Source organism: Ursus arctos, unplaced genomic scaffold (assembly GCF_023065955.2).
Source record: "Ursus arctos isolate Adak ecotype North America unplaced genomic scaffold, UrsArc2.0 scaffold_27, whole genome shotgun sequence".
Lineage (NCBI taxonomy): Eukaryota > Metazoa > Chordata > Mammalia > Carnivora > Ursidae > Ursus > Ursus arctos.
In genome coordinates, this window is record NW_026622952.1 from 35,603,663 (window position 1) to 35,621,461 (window position 17,799).

Here is a 17,799-nt window from a genome sequence, read left to right on the forward strand (position 1 = left end):
ATTTAATCATCCAGGAGAGAAGGAACATGGGAAGAGAAGTCTTAAGTGCTGAGACACCGCGCTGCTTTTTGGTGTCTCAGCACAACTGGCTCAGTCGGAAAGTTCGCTGAGCTGTTAAGGACAAGACGACGGCAAGACCCGGGCCCAGCCGGCTGACAGCCACAAATGTGTGCCTGTGTGCGTGTGCCTGCCTGTGTGTGCGTGTGTGTGTGCATGCGTGTGTGTGCCTGCTTGTGTGTGCGTGTGTGTGTGTGTGTGTGCCTGTGTGCGTGTGCCTGCTTGTGTGTGCGTGTGTGTGTGCGTGTGTGTGTGTGCGTGTGTGTGCGTGTGTGCGTGTGTGCGTGTGCCTGTGTGCGTGTGCCTGCCTGTGTGTGCGTGTGTGTGTGTGCGTGTGTGTGTGTGCCTGTGTGCGTGTGCCTGCCTGTGTGCGTGCGTGTGTGTGTGTGTGTGCGTGTGTGTGTGTGCCTGTGTGCGTGTGCCTGCCTGTGTGTGCGTGTGTGTGTGCATGCGTGTGTGTGCCTGCTTGTGTGTGCGTGTGTGTGTGTGTGTGCGCGTGTGTATGTGCCTGCTTGTGTGTGCGTGTGTGTGCGTGCGTGTGTGTGTGTGTGCGTGTGTGTGTGCGTGTGTGCGTGTGTGCGTGTGCCTGTGTGCGTGTGCCTGCCTGTGTGTGTGTGTGCGTGTGTGTGTGCCTGTGTGCGTGTGCCTGCCTGTGTGCGTGTGTGTGTGTGTGTGCGTGTGTGTGTGTGCCTGTGTGCGTGTGCCTGCTTGTGTGTGCGTGTGTGTGTGTGCGTGTGTGTGCATGCGTGTGTGTGCCTGTGTGCGTGTGCCTGCTTGTGTGTGCGTGTGTGTGTGTGTGTGTGTGTGTGTGTGCGTGCGTGCTGTATCACTCACGGCAAGAACAAAAGTAAACCACAGCAGCCATCAAGCAAGAGTTCCCATGTCGGGACCACTGTACACTCCCCGTTTTGTCCACTTACTGGATTCACTCACAATGACCTTCGCCCCGTCTGGAATAAAAACGCACCAGGAGGCTGGCCTTCGCCGGATTAATTTACCGGTTTTCAATCTATTTCCCTCACTAAGAACCGACAGATCATGTGAAAAACTGTTACCATATAAAACACTCATTTCAGTGTTTTGAAACACTTATCCACATATATGCTTATAAAAGCAGAAAGAAACACCTGGAGGCTTTCTTCTTGGTGCCTGAACACATAACTGGAATGAACTCCGGGCTCAGAGACACAGGAACTGAAAGCAAGAAATGGTATCATTTCAAATAAAGCACTTTTATAAAAGGTCAAGACAGAGTCTTTCAAATTCCGCTGTCTTGGCCTTGGAGTCAGAATCCGTGTGTTCCTCACCTCTGTCCCCAAATCACAAAGGCTGGGGACGGCTAATTAATGGTCACCGTGGGAGTGGAGACAAAAGCGGTGTGGAGGGTTTAAAATCCGAGGTCGTGCTACTGTTAACAATGATCACAAATTACCCCTTCTTTAAAATACTTGCACGGATGCACTTGGTGTATTACACACCTTTGTAAGGGCCACCAACTAATTAGAGATATTCAGATTCCTCGTACTGCCATCTGTTATTATTTTATTATTACGCCAAGGAAGAGACCCACTGAATCCAGCAGGTGATTTTCTAACCAGACTGGGCATCCGCCTTTGCCCTGGAGCTAAGGACTCATTAAGTTAGCACCAATCCTGACAGCAGCAATCGTATGGAAGCGCAAAGAACAATCACCCCGACAGAATTTACATGCCATAGACTCAACCAGATGTTTAAAACAAAAAGTGAAGAAACCTCTGTACCACTGTGACTTTGGTTTGCCATTTTATCTGAGGCTGAATTCACCTCATAAATGAAGGAGAGCTCAAAACCAACCAGCTCAGTCAAAACAGCTGAATCTTAAGAAAAAGTGCCTGGAGTCTTGGCCAATATTTTCTTTTTTTTTTAAAGGGCTGAATGGGCAAGGCTTTCCAGAGGCTGCCCCCGCTGAGGACAGGAAGACAGCCGAGAACCCAGGGGGGGTGAAGCCGCTCCGGGGGGCGGGAGTGCTGGTCAGGCAAGGCCTCACTCCCCTGGGGACGCGGGAAGAACACTGCGTCTGTAAGACCTCAGCGACACTGAGGTGAGCGGGACCCGCAGGCACATGCTCCCGTGCTTCCCTCACTCTGCGCTCTGCCAAAGCCCTCAGCGTTCGAGGGAGTCCCTGCATACATCACCCTACTTCCCAAACGCCAAAGCCCAGGCGAGGAGGTGGGGGCTAACATTCGTAGCATCTGCAGCCTCCTGTCCGTACTCGGCCGAGGATCAGGAAATGAAGGCACCTGGGTGGGAGGTTTGTTCTCCTAGTTCTGCGTGATCTCGCTGGTTCTTACCAGCATCGGAAGCCCTGACAGTCTACAAAGTGGAGAAGAGTTTAATGGACCACAAGGTGCCCGAGGGCAAAGCCCGGTTCTGGATTCTGGGGCTGGAGCTGCAAGACGAGCTCACCACAGGGCCTCCACCATCACTCAGCGCCGTGGCCCAGTGGCATCTGGCTGAGATGAAGTTCACTCTGGCCCCCTTCCTGCCTAAAACCCTCCAAGGGCTGGGGCTTACAGTGTGTGTGTGTGTGTGTGTGTGTGTGTGTGTGTGTGTGTGTAAAACAGTTGCGCACTTGACTGTTTCTTGTACTTCAACAAAAAAAGATTTTGTTTTGAAACACACCCTCCAGCGGTTTGGGAACAAAGCCCAGTGTCCTCTCCCTGGGGAAAAGTCCCAGGGCCCCACCCTTCGTCCCTCCCTGACAGACCACCGTGCCCTCTCCCCAGGCTCACCCCTGCTCCGCCACTCTGGACTGCCTTAGCCCTCCAAGCGGGTTCCTACGTGGGGGTCCACGGCTAGCAGTCCGGGGCTCCCCCTCACCCACCCACTTCAGAGGACATGCCAGTCCTTCGAGAAGCGTCCCATCTAACTCCGGCCCCGACATCCTCCCTTGTTCTGTTCTTCGCAGCATGTTCCACACGTGCTAGCGCTGTAGTTATCTGCGGCCATATTTGTTTGCTGTCTCCTTCCACGGAACCAGGGATGGGGCCTGTCCTGTTCCGCAACCTATTTCTAGCACCGAGTCTGGTCTGGGGAAGGCGCTCGAGAATCTTTGGGGAATCAGAGCGTGCCGTTGGCCACAGGTCTCTGAGCCTCAGTACCTTCATTTATAAGATGAGCGCCACGTTCGTGGCAGGTTCTGAGGGGACCCGTGAGGTCAGGTCTCCCGTCTCCTTGTTCCCAAGTGAAGAATAACACTTTTGTCCATGTGGCCACTTACTGAAAGCTGGAGAACCACTAATCAAGGGGGGGAATCACTGGGGGGGAAAACCCATTTCATCTACTGGAGTCTCCTGGGAAGTCACTCTTGGCCTATTTTCTTGAGGCTGACCCATCAAAAGTTCCTTTATCTGATCCTCAAAGGCCTTTATTCTCAGCCCTGAAGTCTGGGGGCTGGAACTTTGCATTTTGAGATGGTTCCAAGACCTCCTCCCACTGACTATGTTACTTCAAATCACGTTTTACAAATTTTAGACCCCAGGGGCTGCTCGTGTAGAGAAAAAATGAGATGTCAAAACAGTTTACCTATGATGTTCACCGTACTATCCACTTCATTTTTTATAGCTGAGGTCAGGACGGCATACTCAGGAGAAAGATCACTCACTCCATTACTAAGCCCCAAAGATGACTCAACTGGTTCTTGCTAGGAAGAAGAAAAGAAAAAAGAATTGAGAATACTTCCTTTCCCCTCCTTTTTCTTAGCTTAAATTCTACCCTCTGTCTACTTTTTTTTTTTTTCCTTCTCACTGCTGGAGTCACGATCATTCCCTGAATGCATTCCCTACGAATTTAAATCAGACTGGAGCTAAAGCAGCACATTTCTGCACGGAATATGCTGCCAGGTATTTGCCTACTTTCGTTTTCCTTTGAGGAAAGGGTAAGAGCACATCTGGTTTGCTTTTATGAAAGGCTTACACCTGTAGATGACAGTTTGGGGGTTCAGCGGGGCTGTGTAACTGTGGAAAGAACCTCGTGTCTAGCTGCCAGCTCCTCCTTCTCGGAGGGAGGGAGCGCTCACAAGGGTCAACTCCCGCTTTCTAAGGAAGGAATCCTGCCACTTCTTTTACCATGACTTCCGAGGAAAAGGTCTGCCTCCACCATTGGGCCAAGAACAGGAAGTCAGGGGACTCTGTGAATGACTTCTCCTCAGGTAAGGTTTGCCCTGGACCCTGGCCACTTGAGCACCTGTCACTGGGCGGGTGCCCGGTAACATGGGCCAGACTGCGCAGAAGGCCACCTCCCCCAGCGGAGTCCAGTTGGGCAACCCCACCCCGTGGCTTCACACAAATGCCTTTCGAGTGTTCGAGTGTCTGAATGTCCCAGCGGGCCCGAGAGGCTACTCATTCCTAACTAATGAAGCAACAAGCACCTCGTCCTTAGTGTAGCTCTCACTTGTGTTTATTCAAGTCCCTGAACCCTCCAACCTCTGACAGAGCCAAGCACCTGTGGGGGAGCCAGTCCCGAGGTACACATTGACCTTCAGCATGTTGATCAGAGAGCTTTTCCTCAAGGTAAGATTGCACCTGCATCTATGATAGCAATCGAGTCAGACAACAAAAGCCACACAGCACAGCTCCTTTGGGAAACCAAGATGGAGAGTGGGGCAGAAAGAACACAAGACGGGAGCAGAAGATCGTCAGAGGGAGATATGCCTGTGCTTTGAAAAATCCAGAGTGGTGGGCATCTCTAAGGCATGTGGGGTGTACTTACCAGTCTATTTCTGTGCTGCCTGCAATCAGTGATGAACCCCCTCCACCCACCCCAAATCTTGGGGAAGCCACAGAGGGAAGGAGGGGGAGTTACCTGCTCCTGCACGACCCCACCCCGGCAAACTCCCACATGATAACCAACTGTAGCGTGGAAGACATCACTTCAGTACGTAGCTCGGTGCTCACACAACTCCCACGTGCATGGCTGACAGGAGGCACCAAAGGGCAAACAGAGGAGGGGCCCAGGCCAGCCCCCCTTTCTCCTGGAGCACCTTGCATTTCCACCTTTTACGAGGCCTTTCTGGGGAAAGTCGTGTGCCTGTGACTTGAGTCTCCATCCCTCCTCTTCCTTTATAGCTGAACTTCTGAACAAGGGTCTGCCCTTCCCACCTTCGCCTCCTCCCCTACGCCGGTGTTAGAGCCTGCGGTTGCTCTGGCCGCCACTCCAGCCTCAGCCTCAAGCTCCGGGCTCCTGCAGGGCTGGCATGACAAGCCTGTTGTCTGTCAGGCTTTGCAGTCGCACAGGGGTCAGAGCCTGGCTCCTCCACCGCACGCTGGATGCAGGACCTGACTGAACCCTCTCGGAGCCTCTTCCAGGGCCCTGCAGACAGTGGTAAACTGAGGACAGAACGGACCCACCTCCCAGGGATGATGTGAGGATTAAATGCGATAAATAGGCACCTGGCACTTACTCTCAAGTTAATGCTTTCCATTACGCAAGCGTAAATAAAGACGGCCAATAAAACTGCTCTCAAGTACGGTGACCTGTCCTCAAGTTCTGTCCCTCAACCCCACATCCAACAGGGAGGAAGGACTGCACTGTCCCTCTTGACAACATGACTGTCCGATGTTACTACAATTCTCTGCCTTCTCACGGCACCTGCCTCTCTCGCTGCCTCCTCGGGGCTCCTTTCCCATGTCTCCCCCCGCCCCCTGGTCATGCCCCTGATTTCATTCCGCCACTTCCTTTTCCTCGATTGCCCAAAAGGAGACACGTACAGAACATCTGAAGGAATTATCAAAAGACCTGCTAATCTGTATGGGTTTCTTTTGTTGTCAAGTTATTTATTTATTTATTTATTTTACTCATTCTGCTTCTATGTTTCTGATAAAAGTAATGAGGCAGTCAGACTTGCATATATTTAAAAACCTAAATTATTCTGATCTCAACTGAAGGCCTCTGAGTTTCACATGATCTACCGTTTAATTAGTGGCAAGTGATACTTCTACCACTTTCCACTTGAGAAAACTATGACTCAGAGACTAAATTAATTTTCCAAGATCACACTACTTCTAGCCTAAGGAGAGACAAGAACTGAACTCAGTCTTTGGTTCCGCAACACGAGCCTATTCCAGGAGCTTTCTGCCTTCACGGAGCCCGCCCGAATCCCAACAGAGATTCAGACAGAACTATTGGTCTTCCTGCCACCCCATCCCTCCCTTGAGTCCTGCACTCCTTCTCTGAGAGAAGTCTACCAATGGAGACCGAGTCGGACTACTTCGGACATGGTTTCACTCCTCCCATCCCACTTCAAAAAAATGCCCTGTTGCTTCTGAAGTCTTCAGTGCAAACCATCTCGTGGGTACGGTCACTCTGCAAGGCCAGGAGAGTCAACTGCCCAGTGAGATGTAGTCAGCATCTCTTCAAAAGGGCTCCACTCGGGGTGCAGAACAAGGACCTTCACTGTACTCAGTGAAACCTCAACTACATACCTTTTTTTTAAGCAAGGAACTCAACTTAAGAAAAGGGGTGCACGGGGCGCCTGGGTGGCACAGCGGTTAAGCATCTGCCTTCGGCTCGGCGTGATCCCGGCGTTCTGGGATCGAGCCCCACATCAGGCTCCTCCGTTGGGAGCCTGCTTCTTCCTCTCCCACTCCCCCTGCTTGTGTTCCCTCTCTCGCTGGCTGTCTCTATCTCTGTCAAATAAATAAATAAAATCTTTAAAAAAAAAAAAGGGGGGGTGCCCAGTTCTCTACGGAACCTGTGCAGACAGCTCTTTGTCCAGCGTCTCCCGGCCCTGTATGGTGCCCACTCCCACCCTGTCCCCTACCTTGCTGTCCCATGGCCTGGCCTGGATTCACCCTCAGCCGGCCTCCTCTTTCTGTTCCCTTTCTGACTTTAGACATCGGCCCTCCCGTGAGTCAACTAGTTTTGGTTTCCAGTCAACTACTCTGGTTTCTGCCCCAAAGAAAACCAAACAGAGACTATGCGGAGGTTCAGACCCTTCCCGGCGCATTCACTCTGCCAAATCTTTATGCCCAAGCACCTTTTCTCTAAAGTTTGGCCTGCAGTTTAAGGGTTTGGGGCAAAAGCACACTGACACAAGAGAGTCAGTCCAAGGACAGAAGCCACTCCCTTGAGACCTCTAACGGAACACATCCTCGACTGGTCTCAAAAGCTGCACTTGCTGGAGGATTTGGGGTGGGCCCGAGTCAGAGGACAGAAAGGGCCACTGGGCCTCTACTCCCAGTCCACTCCACCTCATCCCTGTGCCACAGCCCCTTGTCTAGATGTCCCTTTCCTTGAGGCAAAATGCAATGGCCGTCGGAACTTTTCCATCTGCAACCCAGCCCCCGCTGCCGGAGATGCCCTAAGTCATCTGTGCAAAGCCGGTCTCCTTGCAGCCAAATTTAAGGACACCTCTAGGTCTGTCTACTAACTGAAACTTCAGGCTGACAGCTGGGCTTCATAAAAGTAGCCCAGGGGTGGGGCGCCTGCGTGGCTCAGTCGGTTGAGCACCCAACTCTTGATCTCAGCTCAGGTCTTGATCTCAGGGTTGTGAGTTCAAGCCCAGTGTGGAGCCTACTTAAAAAAATAAAAATAAAAATAAATAAAAGTAGCCCAGAGGGAATGCACATTCCACATCATGAGGCCGCTAGTAAAACAGGCTGACACTTCCTGCCCGGTCCTATGACACCTACCTTCCTTCCTTCCTCCCTTCCTCCCTCCCTCCCTCCCTTCCTTCTTCCCTCCCTCCCTTCCCTGGAACTAGATCGTCTTCATTCTCTTCCTACTCTCATTGCAACCTCCCTGTGACTTCTCTCCTTGGTTCCCCTTCCTCTTCGTCTTGTGCTTGAGTCTCCGTGTCCCTCTCACACAGCTTCTCCTTGGACGAGGCACCTGCGGTCAAGGCCTGCGGTACCATTCCTGCGTACGTGACCACACCCCTGCGCTCCCACACTTACCTGAGCTCTGGGCCCACTATTTCCCACTTTCTACCTGACATCTGCTTCAGAGAGCTCTCAGTCATCTCACACTCAACACGTTCCAAGTTAAACTCACCCTCCTCCTCACACACCGTGCTCCACTCCCAACGTTCGCTCATGATCCACTCCTGTCTACACCCTCTGCATCCTCTCCAACGTCTCCCCCGCTCCGTTCTGAGGGCCACCATCTTCATCTAACTTGCCACTGCGCTCTTCTCCCCTCCTTCCCTTCCTACCGCCAGGAGAAAGCCCTTCCCCCTTAAATATCAACTCTGTCATGCTCCGCTCTGCCTGAGGAGTTCAGCCAAGCCTTACTGCACAACATCACCCATAGAGCTTCTTCAGCCCCCCAGCCTTCGGGCTGAGCCCTGAGCAGTACCCTCCCGAGCCGCCAGGGGCGGGGGGGGGGAGTGGGGGCCAGCACCAGGAGGCAGGCAAGCCCTCTCTCCTGCTCCATCTGGGGCAGCTCTGACCCCGTCTGTGTTTCACCGGGGCTGCCAGTGTGTGTTTCCATCTGATTAACGTTTGAAAACTGAAGCCCTCTTCCAACCAATGACAGGATTGCTCCAGTACCAGCCCTGGCAGGTGGTCTTCGGACAGTGACAGGGAGCATGTTGCTTTCGACCCGCTCAAGTCACCGTTAGAGCCCACAGCTCAATTAGAAAGTTCTGCTAAAAACCAGTACCTGCTTTTCTGTAACTTCCACCCAGAGGTCTGTGTTCAGAACTAATACAGACCGGACCTGCTCTCTGCCAGGTGACCTGCTCTCAATTGTCCCTCCTCAAATACAGTTCCCATCACAGCACCCATGCTTTGATCTGGAAGCACTTTTTAGTTCCAAAGCGTGCATGCTTCATCTGCAAACAATCCTAGGAGGCGGGAAGTATTCATTTCTGATCCTCCCCGCCCACGGTCTTTTGTTTCCCACTGTTGCCTCACGCAGACTCCTGCTCTAATTAAGCCAGCTTCCTGACTCATCCAGGGAAGACCAAACAGCAACTCTAACTTCCTGGCCTTCCTGTGATGCTTCTGGAGCTGGGGACAGACCACCATGTGACTCAATCCATGCCCCAAAGCCTGGCTCGGTCCCACGGCTTCCTAAAGGCCCAGAGCCACCAGGTGTGGTGAAAGTGTGGGTTTGGGAGCTGGACTGACCTGGATTCAAATCCTGGAAGTGCCACCTTGGAGAAATTACTCACCTCCCTGTGCCTCTAATTCCTATATGCAAACAGGAGATGACCTGCCCACCCCAGGAAGAGCTAGATGACATATTAATTAGAGCTCAGAACTTGGTAGGCGCTCAAAAATGTCCGCTACCACCCCTCTGTTTATCCCCTTCTCTCCTTACTGATCTTGGCCCTGTGACATTTTTCTGGAACATGTGCATGCACTGATGACACACCATATAGTGTGTCTTCGTCTTATTTCCTTCGATGGCCAGTGACCCCCACACAGGCAAGGCCCGGCTCAAGCAAAACACAGCTCACTGAGTTCAGAGCCTATCTAGCCACAAAGAGAACACTGAGGTATATGGAGGCCGAGTTTCTGCACCTACTCCATGGCCAGTAGGCCTCAGTTTCCCAGTCTTGGGGAAGCTATCTGCTGAGGGAACACAGCAGCATGGAGATAAATTGCCTGAGTGACCCCCCCAAAAAATTCTGACACGTAGCCCACATGGTCTAAACATCATTTGCTAGTTAAAACTTCAGCTGGAACTGAATGAAGACTGGGAGGAGCTTGTCCCAATAGCAAATTTTCCCACCGGGTTCCTACACACGAGACACACGTTCTCAGCGGAGGAAGCCCGTCTAGTCTCTCCTGTCGCACATCTGCACAGGGCGTATTAACTCAGAGCTGAGGCGCTGCGACAACGAAAAGTAACATATTAACAGCTCGGTAAGGATAAAGTCCTTCAACCGTACAATTCCGGACAAGCTGGAGAGTTCTCTTGGGAAACGTTCTACGGAAACATCTGATGAACACTATGGCCTTAGCTGTCCGCAACCACAGAGCTCGGGAAGGCTACTGGCCTTCTCTACGTTGAATCGCCTGCTTTCTGCTGAAGCAACAGCGTCCCTCTGAGGGACAAGTCTCAGGTACTGACCATACTGTCGTCACCGGAGGATTTCACAACAGACACTTTGCCGGGACGGAACTTGACCCACACACTTCCATCTGAGAAGGAAGCTCTCACTTGCTTCCCTGGGCCACCACGGCCATGCCTCACCCGGGGCTGCCCCTTCCACAGCTTGCTCAACGGAGCAGCCATAGGGAAGACACTGCCATGTCCTGGGCTTCTGAGAACAGCCCGTGTCATCAATTCTAAACTGCGCGTCTCCTCGAATGTCCACAGCCCTAAAATAGGACGTGCCTCGTAATCAATTATGGGCCGTGGTTTCATTGCAAGCAGTTTTTCTTGCTTAGACATACCTAAACTAGTGGTATTCTCTTATTATTGGCATCTGATATCCGATGGGGTATGGAAGGTACGTTTGAGCAACATTTGCTGAAAGTGAACCTCGGTGACCCCACTCTCACTGTCTATTAACTGAGATTGGGAAATTGAACCTGCGCTGCCGTGTAAAACCCCCGCTCGTGCCTCACACGTTCTATTTATTTGTACACCAATTTAGTTATCGAAAGTGTATTATCTGTTCTGTACCAGGCGTTGAGCTAAATGCTACAAAAATAGTAGTAAATATGACATAGTCATACTCAAGATTGTAGCAAACTCTTCAAAGTCACCTATTTGTGGGGAAGTCACACTTTTCTGACTAAACAACACTCACTAAAATGTAGGCCCCAGAAAAAAATCCAAACTCTGAGAAACTTGATACAACTAATAACTAGTTGTTTTTTTTTTTAACTGCAAGGAAAAATAAATTTTTAAAAAAGTGATGTCAAAGGAGACCTATAGATTAAGAAAAACCGTAAGAGGGACGCCTGGGTGGCTCAGTCAGTTAAGTGTCTGTCTTTGGCTCAGGTCATGATCCCAGGGTCCTGGGATCGAGTTCCACATTGGGTTCCCTGCTCTGTGGGGAGCCTGCTTCTCCCCCTGCCTCTGCCTCCCTCTCTTTCTCTGTCTCTCATGAATAAACAAAATCTTTTTAAAAAATTAAAAATAAAATAAAATACAAAAATGTAAGAGACATACCTGCAAATCACAATATGTGAACCTTATATGGATTTTAATTCAAATAAACAGACTGTATAAAAATGACATCATTCATGAGTCAACTGGCAATCTGAACCCTGACTGGATATTTGACGAGATTGAGGAATTACTGTTAATTCTTCAGATGCAATAATGATACTGTGTTATTTTTAGAGAGTGCCCATATTTTGAAGGTATATACTGAAATAGTTATGGGGGAAAGATGATACAATGTGGGATTTGCTTCGAATAGTGCGCTGAACCATATGAAATGGTTTTTGTGAGTCAAAAATGGCCGAATATTGGTCATCCCTACGGGCTGGAGGGACAAGGATGGAGGCACCCACTCCTGAAACAAAATAGCCACGAGCTATTCATGTGGAAACTGGGGTGACGGTCACAGAGAAAATTCTCCTCAGTCGTTTCCTTCCTGTGTGCATAAAATTCATCCACAATAAAAAAGTTAAAATGAAATTAGGTCTCAGTACTGTGCTATATTTAAAATAAGTCGCAAACTAAAAATATTTAGAGTGAAACTGGACGTGTCACTACTGAAATATTCTGCTGAAAATATTTGTTTTCCACTTTGAAGGGAAGGTGAATATTTCTGAAACTTTAACAGTTTTATCTCAGCTGCCCCTCAAATTCTATCTACCTTCACAAGTCTGACTTTAGATCAGAAGTAAATATTGTTGTATGTTGTCTGACTATTTGGACCAACCAGCTTGTTTTTAAACATCGTGCTGTCTGGACAGTTTGGGTTGCTCCTTCGACAGCGATTTTGGGTTAGGAATCAGAATACTTGGCATGACCACGTGACTCTGGCCACATGTCCACCGCCCTTGGGCCCACGTCACTCAACTCCCTTGAACCTCAGTTTCTCCATCTGCAAACCAAGTGCCGTGAACCCTAAGACAATCTGACGACCTTCTCTCTGACGGTCTGCAGGCCCGGGAGCGTGGTGTCTGCTCTTCCCTTAGCAACCGGAGCTCGTCCTCAATTTTGCACAGGTATTTGGCTGTTCTCTGACTCTTTGACAAGGGCCACGCCATCTAGGCACAAGGATCCTCATACCGCAGGGGACTCCAGACCACAACAGCCCTACTGGGAGGCTCACACACACGCACGCACACACATCCCTACGGAAGGGCCTGGGGAGTCGCGAGAGCTAGTTCTGCGGTGGGGCAGAGAGAGCTAGTGAGAACCACACTAATAGGGTGTTCACACGGACCTCCATGCCTCCACCCTGAGGGCCTGTCATGGCATACAAGCATAACACAGAGCTGATACACTTTAATATAAGTATATAATACTTCGTAGACTTTCAGATCTATTTAATAGCCTGAAAACCTAATAATGTGATCAGAGAGTAGCTGGCTGCTGGAGCTCAGCAAGAACGAAGGGACCAGCTGGCCACCGTCGTGGGGACCAGATGGAGGTTGGGGTCCAGCTCAGTGTGACTTTGTGATTTCATTCATAAACTGCTCAGTGAAACTGGATTAAGCAGGGGATACGTGTACCGGAGTCTGCTCGAGGGGACAAGCCAAAGAGAAGACATGAAAAGCACATAAAACACAAGAGCCAAAGAAGAAAGATTAAATACTTCCCAGAGATCACGTTACTTGGTTTTATGAGACAGAACAGGAATCATTAAAATGGTCACAACTTTGGCTTTCTCTCTGAACAACCAAAGATTACCTTGATGTGCTTAACTCTGTCTTCTTTTTCTGTCTTTGGTTTCTTTCCTGTGGCAACAACAACAAAAACAATAGTTTGGGGTTAATTCATGAGGAACGTACAGAGAACCATTTCCCCGCAATTCTTTCTGGAATTCTCGAGGAACCCGTACACGCTTTAATCCACATGTGGTCAAAATTCCACATGTTTCCCTGACCGCCTTTGGTGACCCGACGGTCACTTCCCCCAGCCAGGCAAAGGGAAGACTGTCAACCACAGTGTGGACAAGTGTTCTCACCTCAGAGCGACCACAGATGTGGAACTAAAGAAACCTCAGAGGTATGACGATATATATTACATGCCCATTGTTTTAGTCAGCAAATACCTACCTTTCTTAGAAGGTCGCTCAGATAAGGGCAACATCCGGTACACTCTGAATGCATTGTTCCCCTTCTTTATACTTTTATCCTTGACTTCTTCGATGTCGGGCAGAGAGTTCATGGCACATCGAAAATTCGCCTTCCATGTTTTTGGGTCAGGTTTATCTACTCCTGGTTGATGCTTTCCTAACAAAATAGCCAAAAGAACGAAGGTTAAGAAAAAGAGGGGGAAAAATAGAGAGAAGTTTCTGGAAACATAGGCTTGCTGGATGGGTAGTACAGAGATCCCTGTTTAATTTCAGGCTACGACAGTGACAAACTGTTTTGGTTTACCTGGGACCGACACCGAATTCCTGGGATGTGAGAATTTTTGTTTTAAAACCTGGACAGTTCTGGGCAAATTGGGACAAACTGGTCACCCCAGCTCTACCTAAGAGCTTGAGAAAAAATTAATAATGGTTGAACGGAGAATCAAGGTAAGTAACAGAGAAAGCCGGCAGGCTAGGGACGCCTTCAAGCCCAGATAACTAGAGTGTCCCTTTTCCAAATGACTCTCAAATATTAGTAAAAAGTCTATGCTTGTAAACAGCGCTCCCTACTCAAATTCTGTTATAAATGAATATATTCTTGACTACGTTTTGGAGAGATAAATTCAAACCAAGTTTACCACTCCAGAACAAGTAAGTTCATGGGGAACATAATCAGAATCCCACATTTACAGGAAATTTAAGGACAGTTTCCATAGGATGGGCAAAGCATCACTTCTGAGTGATGGAGTTTGTGCCCCACGTGTCCTGGATGTGTCTGGGGACACGCCACAGGTTTTTGAGAGCTATCTTCATGAGTAGTAGTAAAAAAAAAAAACTTTTTCAAATGGCTACCACTGTATTGTATAATCGAAATTTGTTGAGAGAGTAGAACATGGACCTTCTCACCAAAACCAAAAGCAATCAAAGGCAAATATGAGAGGTGACAGATGTGTTAATTAATTTGATGGGGGGAATCTTTTCACAGTGCATACATCAAATCATGGGAGGCCTTAAGTATCTTACGATTTTATTTGTCCATTATACGTCAGTTAAAAAAGAAGAAGGTACCCGGGCGCCTGGGTGGCTCAGTCAGTGAAGCATCTGCCTTCAGCTCAGGTCATGATCCCGGGGTCCTGGGATCGAGTGCCCGCATCAGGCTCCCTGCTCAGAAGAGAGCCTGCTTCTCCCTCTCCTTCTGCCCCTTCCCCCCAACCCACTTGTTCTCTCTCCCTCTCAAATAAATAAATAAAATCTTTAAAAGAAAAAAAAAAAAAAGAAGGAGGTATGAAAGCACCAACAAACAGGGTCTGCTTCTATACGCGAAGGGGGGGGGCTTTAATACCTGTATGGATCGCCCAGTTTCTAAAGAGTGGTGCATCTTTTTCCACATCCCACCCATGTCTAGCCGCGTGCATCCAAGGGATCTGGAAAATCTTCTTTTCCTGAAAAAAAAAAAAAAAAAAAAAAGACTGTAGCCATGGGATTCAGACCACCTTTACCAAAGGTCCTTACATCCTAGCCAGTAAGATTCTCTGTTAAGTGACACTGGGTTTGCCGAGTGTCTACAATAAAATCCACTAGGAACCAACCCCACTTTGCCACTGGGCCCCAGATCTTGACAGTCTATTCTGGAAAGATTCAGAGTCGTGTGGAGTCTGGCAGAATAGGAATGCATTCCGAGGTCAAAGGAGCTGATTTTGGGATATGCCTAATGTGTTCCATTATTTGTGCCATTTTTTCTTAAAGGACCACCGAGAACTGCCCATGGACTGAAACTTCTAATGCTTATTATTATCATTGATTTCCACCATTTGCTAGAGAGGAACTCTAGTTGCCTTAGGTAAATGAAAACTTTGGCGACTTTCCAAAATTACACCCATTTGTGCCGCTGAAGGGAAATCGGGGTTCTCTGAGGTCACTGCCACAGAGATCAAATACCTCAATCGACTGGGTGGCCAACAGAAGAAGAAGATCTGGTCTACTGCCCTGCATGAGACAGCGGGAAGTACACAAAAGATGTATTAAGTGTGTGGAGACGGTGCTACTTTTCTAGAGAAAAGTCTCTTGGTACAATTCTTACAGTAGACCCCTTCCATCTCTCTTAGCGCCCGCCCAAGAGGTAACTCAAAATAGCTTCAATCAACCCTGGCGCTTAAACACAGGATTAGAAACTAGCGCTTTGGAAATAAAGTCTCACTCACGTGCAACTTCTTCAACCAGCTCTCCCAACAGTCCCAGCAGTTACTAAGTTCCCAAGGCACTTTACACGTGACTGCCCACGTGTTCACATGGTCTCGGTTTCGTTTTTTGCGAGAACCTACTGAGCTCCATGTATGTAATTATCTCTGCCTTACAGTTGAGGAAACTGAGGAACAGAATTTGATTCTACAGCCGAGGAACTTGTTTAGCAAGTGTCTACATTCAAAACCAGGCCATGTGACCCCATATTCCATCACATCATCACACCACACATTGTCTCCCAGAGGTCAGATTGAGATTTCCCACCCTATGACACATCTGTTGTCTTGACTTCTGTGGAAACCAAGCCCAGGAAAACTGTGTATTTTTAAGCCCTATAGTTAGTTCAGGTAGTTTCTAGGTACGGGGCTCTGAGGAAGGAAAGAGAATGTCAGTAGGGATTTTCCACCATGTTGGTCTCACCCAATGAAAGACAGAAAGGGTCCCAACTGACCCCAAAGGGACTCAATGCCTCTGTAGAAGCCTGAACTAAAAATATTTCAGAATATTTGAGAGTTCCCCAAAAACTGTTAAAAGGGAAAATTCTACTGTATTTAAAACTCAGCTAATAAAGAACTGAAAGCGCGAGACTTTTCATAAAGCCCTCCTTGTTCATTCTGCATCATGCACTGAGAGAGCACGGTTTCAGGTTAGCCATTTCCAAAGGGCAGGGATCAGCCGAGGGCTGAGTGAAATTTTATTTTTTAATGTAGATGAAAATCAGAGAGCAGAGTCATTTCCGGCACTTTTTGATGTTTACGTGAAAATGAAAAAAATAAATTTATTTCGGTGAAAGAACTTCTCCCGAAAGTTCAACCGGAGCTAAAGGTTTGCGCGTAAAGATGCAGACCTTTCACAGAATCTGGTGTGGCACATTTTTGGCACATTTCTGCAGGTCAGAGGAGTTCCAGACGGGACACGATCTAAAGTCTATCTCATAAAACACAAAGTTGATTCTGATAAGATCTTTTTCAGCATCTGCATGCCGGCAGCTGCGTGAGCACACACGGGTGCACACACACCCCCTACCAAATCTAGTCTCACAGAAACTATGCCCAAACCACGAACCCACAAACATAATGACTAAACCTAGCAATTATCCACCATACATCCATGGATCCTCTTTCCTGGGCAAAAGGTCTGAATGGACCTTCTCGAAAGAAGACAAATAAATGGCCAATAAGCACATGGAGACACCCAACATCACGAATCATCAGGCCAACGCGAATTAAAACAACAAGATACCATTTCCTACCCCCAGGGTGGCTAGCGTAAAGTATTTAAATAAGTAAATAAGTAGCTGGTGGTAAGGATGTGGAGAAACTGGAGCCTTCCTACATTGCTGGTGGGAATGCCACCCCGTGTAGACGCTGCGGAAATCAATTTGGCTACTCCTCAAAAAGCTAAACACAGAGTGCCCACGTGACCCGGTAACTTCACTCAGAGTCTTACAAATAGGCGTTGACACAAGTATTCATACATGAATGTTCGTAACAGCACTACTCTCAATAGCCAAGTGTCCGTCAACTGGTGAATGGATAAAGGAAACGTTGTACATGCATAAAATGGAATATTATTCAGCCACAAAAAGGAATGCAGTATTGAAAGGTGCCACAACACGAATGAACCTTGAACATCACGCTAAGACAAAGAAGCTTCCTACAAAAGGCCACATACCGAATGGCTCCATTTATGTGAAATGAGCAGAAAAGGCAAATCCAAAGAGCCAGAGAGCAGATTAGTGGACGCCTTGCACAACGAAAGGATCTGAAATGCTTTGCAATGGAAAGTGACTGCTTAATGGCCAAACCCCAAGTGTTTCCTTTTGGGGTGATGACAATTATGGCATTACGGTGGTGATGGTTGTACATAACACTGTGAGTAAACAATGCCACTGAACTGTACATTTAAAAATAGAGTGGTAAATTAAAAAGAAACCACATGTAACTTTTAACTAGTTTTTCGTATTGCAAAAAATAAACTGCTAATAAACGCATCACATGTATCTTTTTTTTTTTAAGACGATGCGGAAAGATAAAGAAGGTGAGACTCGTTTTAAAACTGGAAGAGATTCTGACTAGCACATATTCTGGTCATCGATCAGTGTGTCCTATGGGATGGGGACGGCGTCACTCTGTGTCTGCGCAGACTCTGTGAAGCCCTGAGCGCCCCATCCACATGGTCTGTGCACATCGTGTCTGGAGGGACAGCATGTTCCAGACCCTGCCCGTGTTTTCAGAGGGAGGACTCTGGCCACCTGAGGGAAGGAGAGAGTAAGCAGTGCTTGAGGTGAGAAGAACATTTAAGAT

At 48.5% G+C, this 17,799-nt stretch overlaps 1 protein-coding gene across 8 annotated transcripts in view; it reads right to left on the minus strand.

The window, feature by feature from the left end:
• The window catches only part of IRF2 (interferon regulatory factor 2), a 79,771-nt gene that overhangs the window by 17,622 nt on the left and 44,350 nt on the right, over window positions 1-17,799 (minus strand). For all 8 annotated transcript variants that reach the window (XM_026508578.4, XM_048226230.2, XM_048226229.2 and 5 more), the window contains 4 exons: window positions 14,595-14,694; window positions 13,233-13,409; window positions 12,865-12,911; window positions 3,622-3,739 (listed from right to left, as the gene is read on the minus strand). In XM_026508578.4, the coding sequence (XP_026364363.1) occupies window positions 3,622-3,739; window positions 12,865-12,911; window positions 13,233-13,409; window positions 14,595-14,694 (442 nt within the window). The remainder of the gene's footprint in view (window positions 1-3,621; window positions 3,740-12,864; window positions 12,912-13,232; window positions 13,410-14,594; window positions 14,695-17,799) is intronic.